Below are 20000 nucleotides of genomic sequence, written 5' to 3'. Positions count from 1 at the left end.
GGAGGGAGTCTGGGGATCCCAGCAACTGGTTTATGGTCCTCTTAGGAATGCTTACAAGCCCACATGAACTCCAACAGCTGGTAGAGTCAAAACAACAGGGGCTGACAGCTCTAGACAACCTTGGTGACTTATTTCTTTCTACCCCTTGGAAGGCCATGTCTGCAAACTCAACCTCTTTCTGAAATCTAGCTCTGTCTACTGGCACCCCAGAAGTGAAGAAAGCAGACCAAGATTCAAAACAAACCAGGAATAACTAAAAAGATCCATAACCTAGGGAAAACAATAGGGAAGAACAGCCTGCTGATAACCTAGTCTGACCTGCCACATGCTTGGGAAGTCTTCACTGCTCTCTGTGCCTTCCCTCACCCCTTTTTTTAATTAATCAAGTCCTTTGAGTGGTGTTGATGGGTGAAGCTGCCTTGATGCAGCTAGAACTATCCCCCAGCTACCCTGAGGGAAGATTTGGGCCTTTATTTGCACGGGATCTCCTTCCTTTGCTTCTTGGAGCAAAAGTCCCACCAGTGTCACCAGGGAAAATTGCTCTTGGCCACACCACTGATTCTGGTGGATTTACAGCAGATCCACAGCACCACGTATGAACCTCTGATCCTCTCTGTCTCCAAAACCTTTCACCTGCTGACACCAGTGGGAGATGACCGAACAACGGCCAACCCCAGAAGGGCCTCAGGGGATGAGAGCACAGCCCTTCCATGGCTCAACGGGCATTCCACACCGTCAAAGCATTGAAGGACCAAGCCCAAGGAAAGGGACAGGCTGTTGGACGCAATCACAGTTGATCCATCACCTTCATCTCCTACGACCCCGCTTGTGCATTCCCACATCCCTCACTCTGTGCAGAGCCGTGTTGTGCAGGCAAAGCAGAACAACCTGACCTCAGAAACAAGGATTCCCTAATCCTCCTTGGAAATAAAACAGAAAAGCTTCTAATACAATCAGAACAAAAAGCAGATTAGAAGCCTCTAATTAATTTTGTGGCCTTTATTTAATCAAAGAAAAAAAAAAAAGGAAGAAAGAAAGAAAAGGAAAAGAAAGAGAAAGAAAGGAAAGTGCAGTGACATTTACTCTTTTGCCTCAGCCAGTTTATTGTTCATCTCTTTACTTTTCTCCTTGTCCTCTGGCTTTGCTGTGTTGGAGGTCTCAGCGCTCTTTTTCTTGGCAGCCCGGCCAGATGCAATCTGCTTGTCTTTGGCCTTTTTCAGGGGTTTATGGCTTGTTGTGGTCTTTTTTGGTTTGGAAGGCTTTACGCTAGGCTTTTCCACCTGCATGGAGGGCGACATGCAAAACGACAACACAGAGATGGAGAGGGAGAGAGAGAGAGAGAGAGAGACACAAGGACAGGTGGAAAACAGGATTTAGATCAGAAGCAGCATGAATGTTACTTATCTACTCTGCTATGCCCTGCCACGAAGGGAGGGGAGCAGCTGGGGGCATGCTGAGTTGCAAATGGCCAACTCCTTTCATGGTGCTGATGTCCTGAAGTCACAGTGCCCCTGAAGCCAGCAGAGCCCATTGCATCCAGATCAGGACACAGTAGGGTAAATAGGAGAGGGAATGTTATCAGTCATTTTATCAATTCCTCCATCTTTCTCTGACTTCAGGAAGGGCTTTACAAGCCCACAGGGAATTGTGTCTCTCTGGATTTGAAGAAAATAAATGATGCTCAGGACAAAGAGGCTGCTTCATAACCCCACCTTTCTTGCAGGACATGACTCCTCAGTCTGTCCCTTAATAGATTGCCACAACAGAGGAAAATTACTTGGGGTAATTACTTGGGAAAGTAATTAAGACACCGACTGGCACCTGAGCAAAGTCCACAACAGTGTCTTGCATCCACCTGTTTCTACAGACCCCTGAAATAAAGAGGACAGCTTAAAGATTAAGGAGGAACAAAAGCCTTCAGCTCCTCCATGATGGCCCTGCCATCCCTCTGAGACCTCACAAATCTAAGCACTTAAAAACTTTGGGAAGGACTAATGGTCCTGGGTTTAGGACAGACTGCCTCTTTTTATATGCAGATCCTCCACTGCTCCTAGAGGCTGGAAGACATTTCAGTCCAGGCCCTTTTTGACACATGTCCTCGATCTGATCAAAGCCAAAAGTGCTTACTGTCAAAATCTATGGAGCGCTCTGAATTAGTTGCAGATGAAGGTCTGGTTCTTACCATGTTGTTACTGGGATAAAGTATAATGTGGGGTGCCTACAGTTTTGGAGGGAGAAAGAGAAAGCTGTCTAGATAATCACCTGGGAGATGACAATGCAAAAACCTCTTCATCTGGGCCCTACCCTCACAGCTTGATGTAGGGCACTATTGTCTCCAAAGTGCATCAACCTGTACTACAGCCCATAGAATCACAGAATGGTTTTTGTTGGAAGGGACATTAAAGTTCCAACCCCCCCTGTCACGGGCAGGGCCACCTTCCACTAGCCCAGGTTGACCAAAGCCCCGTCCAACCTGGCCTTGAACCCTTCCAGGGAGGGGGCAGCCACAGCTTCTCTGGGTAACCTGTGCCAGGGCCTCACCACCCTCACAGGGAAGAATTTCTTCCTTAGATCTCATCTAAATCTCCCCTCTGAGTTTAAAACCTCATCCTATCCCTACTTCCCTGATCAAGAGTCCCTCCTCCCTTTCCTGTAGCCCCCTTTAAGTCCTGGGAGGCCGCTCTAAGGTCTCCCTGGAGACTTCTCTTCTCCAGCTGAACACCCCCTGTCCTCACAGGGGGGTGTTCCAGCCCCCCGAGCATCTTCGTGGCCTCCTCTAGTCCCACTCGAGCAGGTCCGTGTCCTTCTGCTGTTGGTGCCCCCAGAGCTGGACCCAGCACTGCAGGGGGGTCTCCCGAGAGCGGAGCAGAGGGGGACAATCCCCCCCTCAACCTGCTGCCCACACTGCTCTGGGTGCAGCCCAGCACACGGTTGGCTTTCTGGACTGCGAGTGCACATTGCCAAATCATATTCAGTTTTTCATCCACCACCATCCCCAAGGTGGATCCCCTGATGCACCCACTGGTCAGAAATGAAGATGTCACATAAGGGGAATGACAGCAGGCAGTGTTCAGCCCAGCCTTACTGTGCTGGACATGTCCCACCAGGAGCAGTGATGGCCCTAGGTCCCTTCTGCCACGTTTCTCACCTTTGGCGGTTCTTTGTAGGGTTCGCTGTAGAGAGTGCGTATCCTTCTGCGCTCCAGGAATTTGTTATCGGCTGGAGCAGGCTTACTGGTTTCCCCCTTGAATTGAGCGCTGTAACTGGTTTCATGGGTCATTTTCTCCTCTGGCGGCTTGTACTGGGCCTTGGCTTTTATAGCTTTCACCGGCTTGACATCTACCCAGGGTCTGAACTCGTTTCTGAAGATCAAAAAAAGAAAAGGGTTCAGAATGAAATCAACAGGAGAGTAGTGGTAATGTGGGAATGGAATCCCCCATTGCTCAGCAAGGTCTCTCTAAAAATTGCCATTCATCTGAGAATGGGGATGGAGAAACCCCAAGTGTGTTAAACGGGTTGTGCTCAGACATAATCCCAGGCAGTGTTTAGATCCTTAAAACTCCAATGCAAGCCAGAACTATCCTAATGGTGGTGACACAAGCCCTCTGCAAAGGGGTGAATTTTCCATGGAAATCAAACCCCTTGTCTTAATTTCAGGACCTCTGAGGTAATGGGACCACTAAGTTGCAGACCCTGTCCCTCCTGCCCTGTTCCACCCAACCACCTTTGGTTGTGTTACTCATTTTCAGCCTGGTTTGTTAGGGAAATGAAATCTGTGTGAGGATACTGCTAGTCAATCCCTTCCCATAATAGCTTTGAACATCTTAATAAGCTTCAACCAAATTTGACAAATGGTCATGGAGATATTCAGCTTTTACTTTTATGAAGATAAGCAGTTGGACTGAGTCCAGAAGCTCAGGAAAGCTTCAGTATGGACATGAACACTTAATTGGTCATCAGAGGACCCACTTAGACAGGGAGGCTAGGCTGCAGAAGTCCACCTGTTGTCCTCAGAAACCGTAATAAATGATTCCTTCACATGCAGGATCAGTGCAGGTCCCCGCCCACCCAGTACCACTTCCCATTCACATAATCCCACTGCAAAGACAGAAAAAACCCTTTCTCTTCCAAGATAACTGCTGGTTGCAAGAGTCTCCTGGGTGTGTTTCTCCTAAGACACCAATGTTAAGGTCTCACCACATCTGCAGGGTGACTGTGTCCTTGTGGTAGTTAACACAGACTGGCTAAGAGAGTCAGTGGAGCTTGGAGAGCCCTTCCCTATGTCAGAGGTGACTGCTTTAGGGTGAGCTGAATGCCTCTTTGGGCTCTGTTAATTAAAAAGATCTCCACTGATGGGAACACAAACATCTAGAACATGTGAAGACATGCATACACCACTAAATGTAGGTATCTTAATCTATGAGCCAAATCCCACCTCCAACTCTCCATCCTTTCTTAGTGTTGATTCTACTTACATCTACTTTTTATTTTCCTTGTATTTCTTCATTTCCCTACCCCTCTTTTACTGTTCAGCCCTTCTTGGGCTTGCATAATACTGCCAAAGGCCAGGGATACTGCCTATTTGAAGGATGCTATTCCTCATGAAATTGTTGCACTGAATGAGCAATACATGAATGGGCTCATCTGTGTCTTCTTCTTTCCTGTTCAGTGAATGTCACCCATTTGTTCACAGATATTTCTGTGCAGTGCATTGTTTAAATATCCCTCCTGCATGAAGAGTTGAGAAAAAGGAAGAGGAAAAATCTTTAAAGAACTGGATTAATGATGTGAATACATTACTGACAAACTCAAAATACATTCTAAACTCCTCAGAAGAGGCTTCGTCCTAGGATCCACTTTTGTTCCAAAGTAGAGGACGTATTTTCAACTGTTTTCCAAAAGAAAATAGAATCATGCACTAATTCTCTCTGCCCATGTCTATCTGTCAGATTCCTTCCCAGCATTTTTTGAAGCCATTATTTTCTATAATATTTGTGGCAGATGTAGAAATCTTGAAGGTGAAAATCAGAACGTCTTTCCTCAAAATCAGTAAGCGGGCACAGGAAGAACATCCAAACCGTGTTCTTCAGCTGAGGGAAAGGCAGGTAAAAGTCACTTTTCTCACTCCTTCTAAGACCAGCTGGACAACCAGCCCACATGGACCACCAGGTCAATCAGCAAACCTAAGCATAGCTTGCATCTACAGAACCAGAGACACAGGATGGAGGCTGTCGTACTGTGCACGCAGGGGCTGGACACAAACCAGACACAACACAAAGCAGGATTTATTCATTCTGCTGCTCATAAAATGCTGGTTTATATGGAGGTGAGCTTTGAAGCAGCGTGATTGTATTTGTTACCATAGTGCCTGGCAACCTCATTATGCACCACATTATGCAAACATACAGAAAGAGACGGGCCGCTCCCTGAAAACCCTGTGATCTCTGTAGACAAGGCAAACACACGAGGTGGGGAAAAGGGAGAAAAAAGCCTAGTGCTATCTATGGGCTGGCAGGGAATGCATTTCTGCACTCCCATGGGCTGGCCGCTGAAATGCAAAAGCAAGAGATCATGCAATAGAGCTGGGCTGTTAATGCAACAACCACTCTCATCTGACTCTTAAAAATGAGCGTGAATTCTTCTGCTCTTCTCCATCCTTGCTTTGCTGGTCTTAATGCAGATGTAACAATTCTGCTAGTACTCAGCTCCACTATACTTGGCCACAGGACCTTGACTACCCTGCGTCTCCCAGGATGAGCCTGGCTTTGCAGGCAAAGGATAGACCAATAGCTGTTCTTAGGTGGATGCATGCTGATGCACTATGTCCACCAGCTCTGAAATAGCTCGGCCAAGATCTTTTCTGGAAGCGGAGGATAGAAAACTATTGATCTTGAAATATTTTACAGTGTTGACAAAGAAGTTGTAAATACCAGGCATGTCACATGAATTCAGTGCATATCTAGAAGTAACAGGTTGCGCTGAGAGGCTGTAGATGCCCAAATCCTGGAAACATTCAAGGTCAGGTTGGACTGGGCCCTGAGCAACCTGATCTGGTTGAAGATGTCCCTGCTCATTGCAGGAGGGTTGGGCTAGGTGACCCTTAAAAGTCCCTTCCAACCCAAACCAGTCTGTGATTCTATTCTAAATCCTTTTCAGGCAAACAGGCACGATTTCACATCATGAGCGTTACACTAGCACCGGTCCCTTCAAGCATGTGAGAGAGCATGGGCCATGTTTGTATGGAGTCCTGCCACACCTGGGATGGACCAAGTACTCCCTGCTGTGACCATGCTCAAGTGCCCAGTGTGCCAAATTCTGCATATCTGCTATCTGGAGCTTGCAGAGGCAGTGGAAGGAGGAGAGGAACTCAGATCATTTACTACAGCTACGCCTAGTGCAGCAAGCTGATTTCAGTGACTATTTTTGATCTTCAGGCAACACATAAACTGTAAAAAAGTGTTGCTAGAATAAACACAGACTATTCTGTGCTGGTTGCGTCAGTGCCCAGAAATTCAACTTACCATGATTAATTAGCACAAAAGTACATATTCCTAAATCTCTCCATCTCCACCACAGATGAGTGAGGCAAAACAGCCCGTTGGGAACTGCTCTTGGAATATGCCAGCTCCTGAACCCAGCCCAACAATCGCTTGGAAAAGTACTAATTGCCCTGGGCCAAAAATGTAGGCAGGAGTGTGCTAGCAACTTCACAGCCTGGATCACCACGTTTGAGTGCCAGGCACATTGAATTTACTAATACAAAATATGAACCAGAAGGCAGGTGCCCTGCTTGGGGTCTGCATCTCTTGGTTGTAGGGATGAGAGGGATGTCTCAGGAAGGTGACCTAAATCCCCCTTCCAGGTCTGATGACTCTCTATCAAATGCCTGTCTGATATGGTCCTATGTCACCATGAGCTCATGTTGTTCAAACAGTCCATGGCATGGCTACACCCTCTTAGTAGCACTGGGCTATCTGGAACTGGCCTGATGCTCCAGCATATTTACGTCACTGAGAGATGCTGCTTTATAAATTTATATACTCCTTACATGCAGCAAAGAAGTGAAAGGAAAATCAGCAGCTTTAAGAGTTGATTTTTTTTGGTATTCTGGGAATAGTAAAAATAACTGTTGTCTAAGATACTGCATCGGTTGCTCCTGTAACACTAAAACTAACCCTGGTTTGGAGAAAGCCCCGGCAGTTCTGAGACCTCCCCCATTATTCTTTAACATCCCAAGGCCAATTTGCGGGGAAGGTGCCCAAAAATTACAAATTCTGGCTGCCATCTGAAATGAGCCCTGAAAATGTTATTTTTCCCTGTTTTGAGAACAGATCATAGCGGTGTCTGGACCACCACAGACTGCTCCACACAAAATTAGCTCTGAAAGTATTTCAGGAGCGGGCTAGACCCCATCCTAATGAGTTCAGCCTCAAACGTCACCTAAAACCTGAGCAAAAGCCTTTGCTCATGCTGCAAGGATGAGTCACGAGCACGGACTAGCACCAGTATGGACATGCCCAACAGGCACAGCTTAGGCCAGCCCCGTGATTCTTTATTTAAGGGATTTTCATGGCTCTTAATTTTGCTGAGGAAGATTTTAAGAATTGCTATCTTGGCATGAAATGGAGGGGTTGAGCTGAAATAACAGTAATTTACACGTCTCTTAATTTTCTGCCTAGCTCTGGTCCCAGACTTACAAAGAATAATTAGTATCAGTCAGGAACTCAGTGCTGACCTGGAAATGGAAATCAAAATGAAACTCAACAAAAAGGAGTATATGAGGCATCAGATGACCTTTTGCAAGCCAAGTCCAACAGGAAAAATTCCTAGTGAAGATAAAGGGAGTTTAGCCATCTACAGACCTGATGAGAACGTAGGGCTGCACAGGATGAGGCAGACATCTTGCAAATTAGTAGGTAACAGATCTTGTTATAAGATGACAGTAGCCTGTAGAGGTGGTGGCATGATCTATAGCCATTAAAGCCAAGAGTTGCTCTCCATGTATATCAGTGGATACCACACTGCTCTTGTATGGGGCTTCATCCACCCTGGTTATTTTGTTTTAATTGCATTTTCCCCTTGGCTGAGGATTGCTAAAGGTGGTTGCAGGTGAAGGTGACCTTAACATCTTCTTCCACCCCAGCCAGGGGCCATGGGGTTGGTGTGAGCTCCAAGCTATGGCATGCAGCCATCTCTGGAGATGCTCACCAACACTCATGTAGGCATTGATTACCTTCATCTATTGATGCCAGAGCAAAGCCAAGAGGGGGAAGAAGGGGGAGACAGGGCCAGGTTTAACCACTTCAAAGCTTCCACCTACTTTGAAGGACTTTAAAGAGAAGTTATGTTTGTTTAGAATCAGCACAGGATGTTAACTGTCTTCTGCTGACAGCAATTTTACCAGCACTGAGCCAGCTCAATCCCCTCATCCTGATGTGCACATATGAAATAATGAATGGCCCAGAAAAGGGAGACCAGGAACTTCATGGTGGAGCCCTGCACAGAAGGGATATTTCTAGCCTAATCTGAAAAACTATGGCTCAACCAAAAATGAAAAATATTCAGATTTTTCACTGGGAAAAACAACCCTTTATGAAATGTTTGGGCTGAAATGCTTCATTCATTCTAAAATTAAAATTTAACTTTCCTTTTCAGTTTCTTTAATTCTTTTCCATCCCATCTTTTTTCTTTATTCTACTCAGGACAACATGAAAGGACTATGAATCCCCTTATGAAATAAAACATCAGACTGCTTCACAACAAATATTTCAGAACATCACATTTCTCCTTAATATTCCTCTAAACAAAAGAGCAATGAAAAAAATACACATTTTGGCCAAACTAAGTAGCAAATTTGTCTGAGATTTTCAAATTATTTTGCTTTTCTGGAATAGAGTATAATTTGCTCCCAAATATTTTTCAGCTCCCTTTTCCCCCTTAATACAGGAAAAGAGATGTTCAATGAAATGAAGCAGTGGGAAACCCAAAATCAATGATAATGGCTAGTTAAACTCTGGAACTCAATGTCAAAGGAGGTCACTGAAGTCCAGCATTTAATGAGATTTAATGAAGTCATGGCTGTTTAGATGGTTATTGAGAATATTCAGAGGTATCAAAGGAAATTTCAGCAACACATCCTCGAGATGACCATTAACACCGCTCTTCAGAATTTAGCTGTCCTCTACACATTATGGGCCGAAACAGGAGCTCTTCCACGCTGTAGGAACCTCCTCCAATCTCCCTCCAGTTGTCTGGTCCTGGCTGTGATCCGCCAGAAGATACCGGACTAGCTGGACTGCGAGCAAATTCTGCTCACAAAGGATTGCTCATATGAGGAACATGCACATGTTTTGATCCTAAAGCGGTTCTCTTTTCTAACGTGAACAGAAAAATTCAATTTGGAGTCAATATAAACAGGCGGTGTATCCTCCTGTAAACACAATTAATTTTAAAGATAAGCCTGATCAATGGCTGTTGTTCTGCAAGAGCCAAAACATGACTCCTAACACATTTTCAACAATAAAGGAAGACTGTCCCATGCTCAGGTCACTCCTGCAATAGTAAACAGCGAAACATATTCTTGCTTCCCAGATAAATAAGTCTAAAATCCTGGGCCTGGATGATTCCTTGTTGCTTCTGACAGCCTGACATGTTACTGCAACACAAGATGTCTCCTGCACCCCAAGACACTGTCTTCAACCATTTCATCCCATCTCTCACCCCAGCCTCCCTTGGTAAAAAGGTCAAATCCAACCAACTCTTATTGCAATGGTCTTGCCAACATACAAAATTTGCCACCGCAAGTGCAAGAACTACTCCCTCGTTGTCTGCTGCATCAAGTGCCCTGTCTCCAACTCCTACGTGGATGCTTAAAGACAGCTTTATCCTCTAATGCCCCTGCTATTATCTTGTACACAATAATTTACTGTAAAGCTGCACTGAGACTGTGAATGGTATAATGAAGTTCCTGGTGCCCAAGACTATTTTTTCCCAGATGTTAATAATCAACCTCTAAGACATTCACACATGCACATATATATACGTGCACAGAGCAAGTCAGTTTGGATGAGCCAACATGTAATTGTGTACAACGACTAAAACAATGTGATGTCTTAATGTGTGAATTTGAAACTTGGACAATGCACAATGGAGTAAGTGTGAGCAGGATGGGGAGGGACCAGTATCTGTGGACATCCCTGCTTAGGGCCCATCAAGTACAGCACTGGCATAGAAGAGGAGGAAAGTGCTGAGCCCTCAACAAGGTGACTTCAGCACTGGCTGAAGCAAGCCATGAGCAAGATATGATTAATGTACTAAAAAGGATGAATTCAAGTCATTTGGCAGAGCAGAACCATGCTGTGATCCATTTATAAAAGTTGCTCGAGTCAGCAGCCCACAAATCATGGATATTGCATTGCCTGAGGGCCATGGAGCATGGCCTTCCAAGGAGGCAGAATTATTGCACATGCTGTCACGTTAAAATGTCACGAATACAGGACTGAAGGTGATGGTGAACACTGCAGAGGGGCAAGGAGCTGAGAGAGCAACACAGTTGTGGGAGAGTAACCCCAAGAGTAACAGCCCTGTCACTGCTCAGCACAGAGAAATAGGAGAGTTGAGGACCATCCATGAGGAATAGTCAGCCACTGGGATATTGGGTAGCGTGGAGAGGTCCATGTATGATAGGAAAGGGTGAGATAAATCCCCACACTCAGGTTTGGTGCCACATCTGGGCACCTTTGACACACAAAGCCCACTTTGTGGACCTCAGGGTAAATACCATCACCCCCATGATCATCTCCTTCCTTCCACTGCTGCCTTCACCTTAGCTCCACTCTTCCTGCAGCGTTCACCCAAGTCCCTGTGCTCAGCCAGCCATGGGGAAGGCACAATCTGAGCCAGCTAAAGGATATCCAGCAGCATCTGCTACAGCCCAGCAGCCCAAGGCCCTCCCTACCTCCTGGTGGCTAAATACCCACCAAAGGGAAAAGTGTGGACTCTGTGGAAGACAACACCAGGAGATCCCACTGCAGAAATGCCAGAAACAAGGGAAGGTCCATCTGGAGATCTGAAGAGAGGCTAAACCCAATGGCAGTGAGACTGCAGGAACCCTCCTGGTGTGAATCACAACCCCGTGGAGATTTGCCATTTATACCTCTCTGAATTTCCCTTGGTGTTATAAGATATGGGGCCCTGCTGATGAAGGGACACATGCTGGCCATTCCACAGAAGCTGCTGTGCTATCTTCATACAAGCTCAAGCCTGTAAAGTTGGTGCATTCAGTGTTGGTGTCACCAACGAGGACACTCCATGCAGCCTAACAGGAAAGCTCCCAGGGTGATCACAGCCTGACATTTCTGAGCATGCTTAGCAGAAACAACCCATCTGTAAATGTCATGTTCACCCCAGGAAAATGGATCAGGGCCAGGTCAAAGCTCTACTAACATCTCATTTAATGGTCTGTGTGTCTATTTTCCAATTGGTTGGAGCAAGAACAGTGTCTCATCCCCCTTGTCCTCCAAATGGGCAGATGACTAAAATTTGCCACAAGGTTAAACAAACGAAGCAGCTCATGGCATGGGTGCTTTGACACAAACCCATCTTTATTGACAGGGTGCTGTAGCAAGATCAGGATTGGGAAAAGTGTTGCCACAGGCAGATCTGGATGGGCTGCAGAAACATAAACAGGGTGAAGAGAGCCAAAGTGCTCTTGTGAGAGTTTGCTGAGCCAAAGAGCATCATGTATTTGCCTCCCCTGCAAGACAACACGCACAACTGCATGGCTGCATCAAGGTCTGGACACATGAATTAACTAGGCTCATCCATTAAGCTTCTAGAGGGAAAAATCCTTGAGAAGAAACCTTCATATTATGAGAAGTGGAAGAACTTGCAAAGAAAACACAGCATTGTAAATTCTGCTCTTCTTCAAGTGCAAAGATTTTTCAATGCTATTCATGCTGAGTGCAGTGAACTCATTCAAATATCCGATGGGATACAGAGAGGCCGGCAGCCGCCTGCAGCAACGCTGGGTCTGTCTCCAGCTGAATCTGCCTGCCTCTGCCCATCGCCATGCAAAGAGCACACAAGCTGTGCTCGGCTGGTGGCCTCGTGAGCCTTTGGCTCCAGTGGGATTCTTGGTGGAGAGATGTTTTCAGCACCTCGTTTCAAGTGTCTGAAGACACAAACAAGAGATGAATCAAAAATGCATTATTTCAGTTCAGCAAAACACTTCAGCACAGGCGCAGCACCTCTCAGCTGCTCCTTACATGCAAATATGGGCATAAATGACTTCTTGAATCAGAGTTTGGTGGACCACACTGCAAAAGCTATATGTGAATCCACGATGTGACTTGTAAGAGCCTGCTGCAGCAAGATGTACTAACGAAGGCTAGGGAAAATGAAGCTTTCCAGGTCAAATGAAGCGATTGCATTTCACAAACTCATAGTACGATCAGACCACCCCAGAGATCCAGCAGCAGGATGGGGAGGGAATCCAAAGGCATTATCTTTCAGCAATGACAGGCCAGATGGTTACAGAACTGAAGAGCTGCTGTCCAAGGAGATGAAGGACAGTGCATCTCACTGACCAGCACCGCTGATAACAGCTCTGGCCCAAATTGCTCTATTCACACTGCTGGGGGTTTTCATGAAGACCATTTACCCTTGTAGTGCTGGGAAGGGACTGTTGGGGAAACCCTCCTGCCTTGAATTTCCTGGAAGCTCTGGTGTGAAGCCGCTTGAGCTCATCACCAGCTCTTGTTCCCTAGATCCTGGCACTTGTCCAACCTGGGGATGCTTTAGTGATACTGCAGTTCAGCTGCATAGGAACCGCAAGGTTTGCCCTTGAGGCGAAAGATGGAGGTGGGTGGTGCTGGGGATGACAGGTAGGATTTGGTCTGAATTTGTTCAGTTATCGTCCAAATCACAGATGCAGAAGGATGGGTCTCTCCGAAGGAAGGTCAGGACATAGACGTTTGACACGAAATAGCTCTTCTGTCGCAGCAACGTTATTCGACTAGCTGTATTTTTCTGCTCCCTTCAGGGAATCATTACTTCCCTTCTTTCTGTGTTTCTAACGCAGCTCAAAATTAGCGTTGCTCTTTGATTTCATTTCTAGTCTGCATGACAGTGTAATTGCTCATCCTGGCACAGGAGTAGAAATTGATTCAGCAGTAAAGGAGGTAAAGGAGGAAGATGGTGAAATTTAAATAGCAGCTATTGTTTTGCCACTGAATTGATGACTTGGGGCATTATTATTTGCTCCTCACTGTAGCAGCTACTATGTGACTGTATCTGAATATCTTTCATATGCTGATTGGGCACCAGGTGTCCGAAAACTTAATCGTACACATGAAAAATGAGGCAACTAGTCAGACACAGTCTTGAGTTTCAGTTAATATATGAAAGCAATTCTGGCATGGGCTTTAATAGAAGACCTAGACACCTGATTTCAAAAGGTTTACATGTCCAAGATGGCAACAAGGCAAATGCTAGGAAAAGGGAGATCACAGATCAGGATCCCCATGAACGTTCATGGAGGAGGCATTGAGGAACAAGGACCTTGACCACTAAGTAGAAGAGCAGTAAAGCAAACCCCATGGCAAATTTCATGCCCAGAATATGTGGCATTCAAGTTTTTCCTTGCACTGAGCTGGAGCAGTAACGTGCTGCTGGAAGTCCAATGCAAAGAAAATCTCAAATACTACATATTTCTTCCGTACATACTGCCTATGCTAGGTAAAAACACGATCTAACCCTGCCATCTCCTGTCAGCATCCCCCACCCTCCTTCAATGATCCTGCAGAGCTGACGGAGACACTGATGCAAGGTCAGAGCCTCAACTGCTGCTCACACCAACGGATACGTCTCCTAGATGCCTACAGGCTAGAGAAGCCCGCAGCTCAGCTTAGAGGCCAAAATGTAACCAGGATGGCCTCTTATTTTCTGTTAGACCACTGAAACCTGGGTGCTGTAACAACCAGGTATCTCCTAAGTGATTTTACACTTCAACAGCTCAGAGCCTCCAAGCTAAAATACTGCCTGTGAAAGCAAAGCACACACATATGCTTAGGCTCCAAAGACACCCAATTTTATCCTATTTCAGGCTACAAAGTAAAATATAGAAAATAACATATAATCCAAATGTCTTATATATACCTGCTTTGGATGTATAACATCTTACTCTCAGAAAAGGAAAGAGAATTCAAATCCATGACACTTTATACATCACCCATCCCCATGGCACGCAGGTTTGCGAATTCCCACTGACGGGTGCAGATATTTTTGAATCCATCAGCTTGGGTACCAGATCTAACACGATGAATATTTCACAGCAAACGGTCCTGCAGCTTGATGAGCTGCATTTCCACTGTGTCCCAAGCGTGTAACACAAGCAGGTGAAGTCAGGCATGGGGAGATGGGCTACACACGACACGTGAGTGTGACAATTACACAGCCTTGAATAATGCAATACAGAACATGGATGGATGCAGATTAACCTACATTTGGTCCAATCACCTGACTCTGCTGTGCCTATGTGTGTGTATATACGTGAGCTCGTACTATTTCTTTACAAGATTTTATATATATAATGAATCTAAAGTACTTTTTTAGCACAGAAAAGTGACAAGCCAGTTGCTGGCTTTGACAGAGAGGGCTGAATTCTGCTTTTCATTATATGCCTTCCCGTGCAATGTACCCGTTGAATATTTATTTAGTTGAAATTAAGAGGTTGTAATTCTTTTTAACTGAAGAACCATAGTAGAGCTGGGTGTGAACTAAGTAGATGAAAGAAGAGAGCTGAGGCTTGAGCAACAATCTTAAGGTAAAGGATTAGTGCTCTAAGGGAAAGCAATGAAAGGCTGAGTCGGATTCCCTCCCCCATCTTTACCCTTATTACTGCCTTATTTCAAGGGCTGCAAAATCTAGATTTAAATTTGATTTGTGCTGTGGATGGTAAGGTGCAAAGCTCCTGCTCCAGAGTTTGCATGACCTATGTAGAATTACTGGGGAGGAAACATGGGGAAATTACACTGAAATTGCTCTGGGTGCTGTGGGGAAGGTTGCTTTTAAAGCACCATGGAAAGACTAAATTGGGCTGAGCAGACTGGCAGACAGTTTAGCAGGACAGTGTAGGAGAAATGGCAGGTAGGAAGGCTTTTTTGGGAAGAGGACAAAGCTTAATATGCCCATGCGTTTGTTTTTTTTTCTAGGAAACCATAAAACACACCACCACAAATCACCGGGGCTGCATGGGTGTAATGAGGAGCAGAATTAGGTCCATTAAGGTGTATCACTTTTAACAGTGGACTATTCAAGTCCATGCCATTTCCAGTTAACCCACCTTTCTTCAGAAGCTATCCCTGCCCACAGGAGGCACAAAAGTAGATTAGTTGTAGGAAATGAGAAAATTAGTGTAGAAAACGCTCTGCATTTCCCCACCTCTGCAAGCTTGGGAGACCATCAGCATCACTCGTGCATCAATAACGATGTAATAAGGAGAACTCACCGACTCCAGCTCCCCAACAACTGGATTAGTCCCATGATACCAAATCGGTAAATACTGGGACCATCAAAGCTGTCTCAGGGGAGTCTGGGAAAGAGACAGCACAAGGCACTGGAGCAGATGGTTGTATTGTGAAATCTCCTCCTAATTAGGTAAAACAAGGACCGATGTGAGTGAACGAAGCAATTACTGGTCATTGCTGGTACCATGCTGTCCTCGTGAAAGCCATCATGAAATAAAAGAGGATAAGGAGGACTGTCGGAAAGCTTTATACAGGAAATGGTGAGAAAGTAGATTCTGGAAGAAGGTTATTTTATAATTAATTGGCTGTTTCCAAGGGCTTCTGCAAGGAGCGGAAAGCCCTGAAAGTGAAGCACAGACAAAATGGGTTGTGTCTTTACATCAAAGGTGCTGGTGTTCAGAGGCCCCTCGCTGTGCTTAATCAAAAGCATCGCTCTGAGCACACTGAAATGATCGGGGCAACACAGCGCTCACACGCGCGTGATGATGGCCCTCTGCTACCAAGGCTGGTGCTCTGCTCCAAAGGAGAGGGTATGAAGCTGAAAAGAGACCCAAAATTAGAGTGTCTGGAACCTAAAGGCATGGCACACAGCAATAAGCAGCATGCAAAGTGTAGGATTTATTCCCTTTGGAGGAGAAAGTGGAGTAGAGACGTGGTTTTCTGTTTCCAGATGCAAAGAGCCTGTGTGTAACGTGCGCTGGGGAGCTAAAACCAAGAAGAGATGAAAGAAAATCCCAGGGTATGTGCACGGCTGTCTGTGCCAGCAAAGGGGATTTAGAAATGCTGTGTGCAGAAAACAAAGCCTGAAGAGCTGCGCAGACTGGGACAAAACCCCAGAAACCTGGGAGACTCAGAGACCATTCCCATTTTCAGGAGCACCTTGCATCGACATGGCTTTGGAAGCCGATGGGATGTTACCACCGAGGGGTCGGATGTCCTGGGGTCTTTTGGCACCTTCAGACCCAGCCTGGAGCATCCAGAGGAGGTTGCAAATGGGCCCCTTGCTTTGACAGTGCTGCATCGATACTCTAGAGACACCTGGTCCAGAGGACAGTGCCATCGTAACATTGCCATAAATAGCCCTAAAAATATGTCTGGATCATGGAAACCCACTTCCCAAGAAGGATATTGTTAATGTAGGAGTGAATAAAAATACCCCTCCACTGCACGCCCTCTGCAACCAATCTGCAATCACAGACCTACCCGCCAAAACCCAGCTGCCAGCGCACAAAAGTGTGCACTGCAATCCTTTTCCTAAAGCAAAAAAAAAAAAAAAAAAGCTCCCAGGCGGTAAATTTAGGAACTAAAAATGAAAAGCACCAGTTTTATAACGCTTCTGCAAAGAACTGGAAGGAGGATTTGCTATTACTAAGCACTTTTGTGCACGCAGCAAATGTTTACATCCTCTCTGAGCCATTTGTATGCACTGGGTAAACAACATGCGTTTGGAAATAAGACGATCTGCAAATACTTCTTCCTTTGGAGCTGTTCCAAGCTTAATCGAGAAATAAAACATGCTAGAGACAGATATGTTAAGCAGGTACTTAATTGAGAGAGTAGATGAGAGAAGGCAGCACTGTTGTTGTCTCCCAGGCAGAGCATGCATGTTTTAAACACACTCCTAGATTGATATTTATTGCAGCCAACAGAGCAGAAAGGCTCAGAAAAAGCACTCCTTCCCCTCCCATAAATAATTCACCCGTTATAACAGTTCATAAAATGTTTATATTAAGTAATAATTAAATATTGCATTACAAAAAAATAACTAACATTCCAGCCAGGAGAAAAATCAACCCAAAGGAGGGCGGGGAAAGTGATTGCCTTGAAGCTGTCACGTTGGGTTTTCTCTGCTGAAAGCAAAGCTAAAATAGTTAAAAGAGGCAATTTTTGGCTGCACTCAATGCTTCCTCTGCTCTGTCGGATCAAATCCTGATCCTGCCCCTAACGATAGGGTTTTTTCCATCGATCTCTGTCATACCCATGCAGAGCCGGCTCTTGTGTCCATGCAAGCTCTCCTCACACGGTGGTTTGCAGCCAGGCAGGGCAGGATTAGTGGTCCCATATTAATCCCTGCTGCTGAGTGATGATACTTTTGATTTCAAATCACCAGCTACGCACACGTGTTAGCAGGCTTCGAGCCCGCTAACGGGTTATTGGGTCTTGGTCGCAAAGACACACGAAGTCCAACGTGGGGTAAGACTCCAACAGTTGGACCCCAATATGGGATAAAGGACTGGGAGCATGGTGGGTAGGAGAGAGGGCAGGGGGTAATGATTGAGGATCAGCAGAAGCCATCAAGATAATATGAATCAAATGTCATCATACACCCAGGAACCTTTTATTAAAACTATAATTGCTTGATCCAACCTGTGCCCTGGAGAGCATAAAGAATAGCAAGCAGCACCAAGGTCACTGCAGACAGAAAATCAATGCAGGGAATGAATGATAACGACTTATTTTTTTCCTAGTTTCAAAGAGAGGGACTGTGGAGATATCCTGCTGGCATCTCCAGAGATGCACAATATCCCTCAGACTTGCTCCAGCAAAGCACTTAGTACATTTTTTAACTTTCAACATCCAAGTCTTGCTCCTCTCGACTGTGACTACAGCGGGTTCGAGCATCCCAGTGGACCGTTATATTTCATATATGCAAAGACAACGATCCATTTCTCTGTGGTGCTCTGTTCTCTACCCAAACCCATTCAATACTTTGAGCTTTCTGCAACGACCATGTCTTCTGCACTCCTGACCTCTCTAATGGGTGTCCTCAGGACTTTCTCTGGTCCACAGCTATGCTGAAGTACAAAGCCAAAACCTGAATAAGAGAGTCTACCTGAGGCTTTACTAGTGTGGAAGAATGTCACATCTTACATGTCAAATTCCTCTACATAAATCTCAGCACAGTACTTGCCCCAAAGTACTTTTTTTATTTTTTGAGTGGTTTGGGGTTTTTTTTTAATGAAATAACATTACTAATGTGTGATTTGTGATTCACTGCAGAAATGCTACCGCACCAGCTGCTCCCATCTGCACCAGTACCTCTGATAATTCCTACCTCTGTGTCATATCCTGCCTTCACCTCTCCTGAACTGCTTCTTATTTATTTCAGGCTGTTTCTCCAATACGTCAAGTTCTCTTTGAATTCCCATTCCAGCGTGCAAAATGATTTAGCCAAACACAAGTGAAGGACTCGGAACAAGACCACATGGATGAAATACAGCGCTGTACAGGCACTCAGATGGGATGGTCCTAATGCCCCTTTCCACCCTTAAAAACCTCCTAACTGCAATAAGGTTACAACTATGGGAGAAAAGTAGTGCTGTAAATTTAAATTGCCTGAGGGATATTTAAGGCAGGTTGTGTCTTATACAGAAGGGATGAATTGGCTCATTCTCTCCACTGTGCTGTGAGCTTGTGCAGGCCTCGGCACTTCTCTGACCCGGCAATGCTGGGTCTATGCAATGCAGGAGCTAAATGAGTAGTCTTGCTAGCTGAAACTGTGATGTTCATGCAGAAAAGAATCCATGCTTCAAGCTGAGTATGTAGTGTTTTGTTTTCTTTCCACTGACTCCACTGAGATTTGGATCAAGCTCTTGGGAGATGTGTCTAGAGCTCTGATGAGCCCTATCAAGGATGATGCTGAGATCAGTAACCCCTAAGTGATATAAAAGATCTGTCCAAAAATGAGTTTGTAGTCATCAGACAAGAAAAACCTGAGAGGTTAAATGAGAACTCAAAAGCTGGTGTGCCTTAGCCCATGTGCTGCTCATCAGCAATCCTGGCCAGACCACCTGAACGTGGACATCTCAGGACCTGTGAGCATGGGGTGAGTGTAAAGGAATGAAATCTGTGAAAGAAAGGGGGGAAAGCAACTTATTTATACGTTTTGTAAATAAATATCCTCTCCTTCCATATGGTCTTACACTGAATGTTATGTACTGATTTCCTATGATACCATATTTTGTGAGTATGTGATCACCTGGACATGTTTCAAGCCACACGGCTGCAGCACAGCAGCTCTGCTTTTGCCCCGTGGTGCACTGAGGCATGTTCATTTGTCCCTGCAGAAGCTTTGAACACATCTGCAACACCTCTGCAGCTTCCCAAGGGATGTCTCCACATCTGGCATCAGCAGAAGGATGGAATGGGCGCAGCAATCAGGGCCACGGTGATTCCCCTCATTTCACCTTCTGTGTAACACACCCATGCAGCTTCGATACCAAGGGCATAGCCCCAGACCTTGGACACTACCAGACTCTGGTCTTACACTGAGCAATATACATATGGGCTGGAACATGGTGTCTGCTGAAATCCAGAACAGGGACCGGGTTAAATCAGTCAGCGTTGTTTGCAAGCATTTTGATAGATTAAAATAAAATACATCCTCTATGTATTTCAGTGCTTATATCTCGCCCCAACAGTAGAGGAAAGAGGCTATGAAAGTGGCCTATACAGCAGCGTATCACCTTCAGA

The 20000-nt window shown here is 45.4% G+C and overlaps 1 protein-coding gene across 2 annotated transcripts in view; it reads right to left on the bottom strand.

The window, feature by feature from the left end:
- MAP6 (microtubule associated protein 6) overlaps positions 1-20000 on the bottom strand; it is a 44887-nt gene that overhangs the window by 12048 nt on the left and 12839 nt on the right. The window contains exons 2-3 of one of the 2 annotated variants that reach the window (XM_074816507.1): positions 3149-3362; positions 1084-1280 (exon numbers count right to left, since the gene is read on the bottom strand). In XM_074816507.1, the coding sequence (XP_074672608.1) occupies positions 1084-1280; positions 3149-3362 (411 nt within the window). The remainder of the gene's footprint in view (positions 1-1083; positions 1281-3148; positions 3363-20000) is intronic. The other variant, XM_074816508.1, reaches the window with a different exon arrangement.

The sequence above is a fragment of the Strix aluco genome, chromosome 2 (genome assembly GCF_031877795.1).
Source record: "Strix aluco isolate bStrAlu1 chromosome 2, bStrAlu1.hap1, whole genome shotgun sequence".
Lineage (NCBI taxonomy): Eukaryota > Metazoa > Chordata > Aves > Strigiformes > Strigidae > Strix > Strix aluco.
The sequence above is the reverse complement of the archived record's forward strand: the minus strand, read 5'-3'. Positions and strand labels throughout refer to the sequence as shown.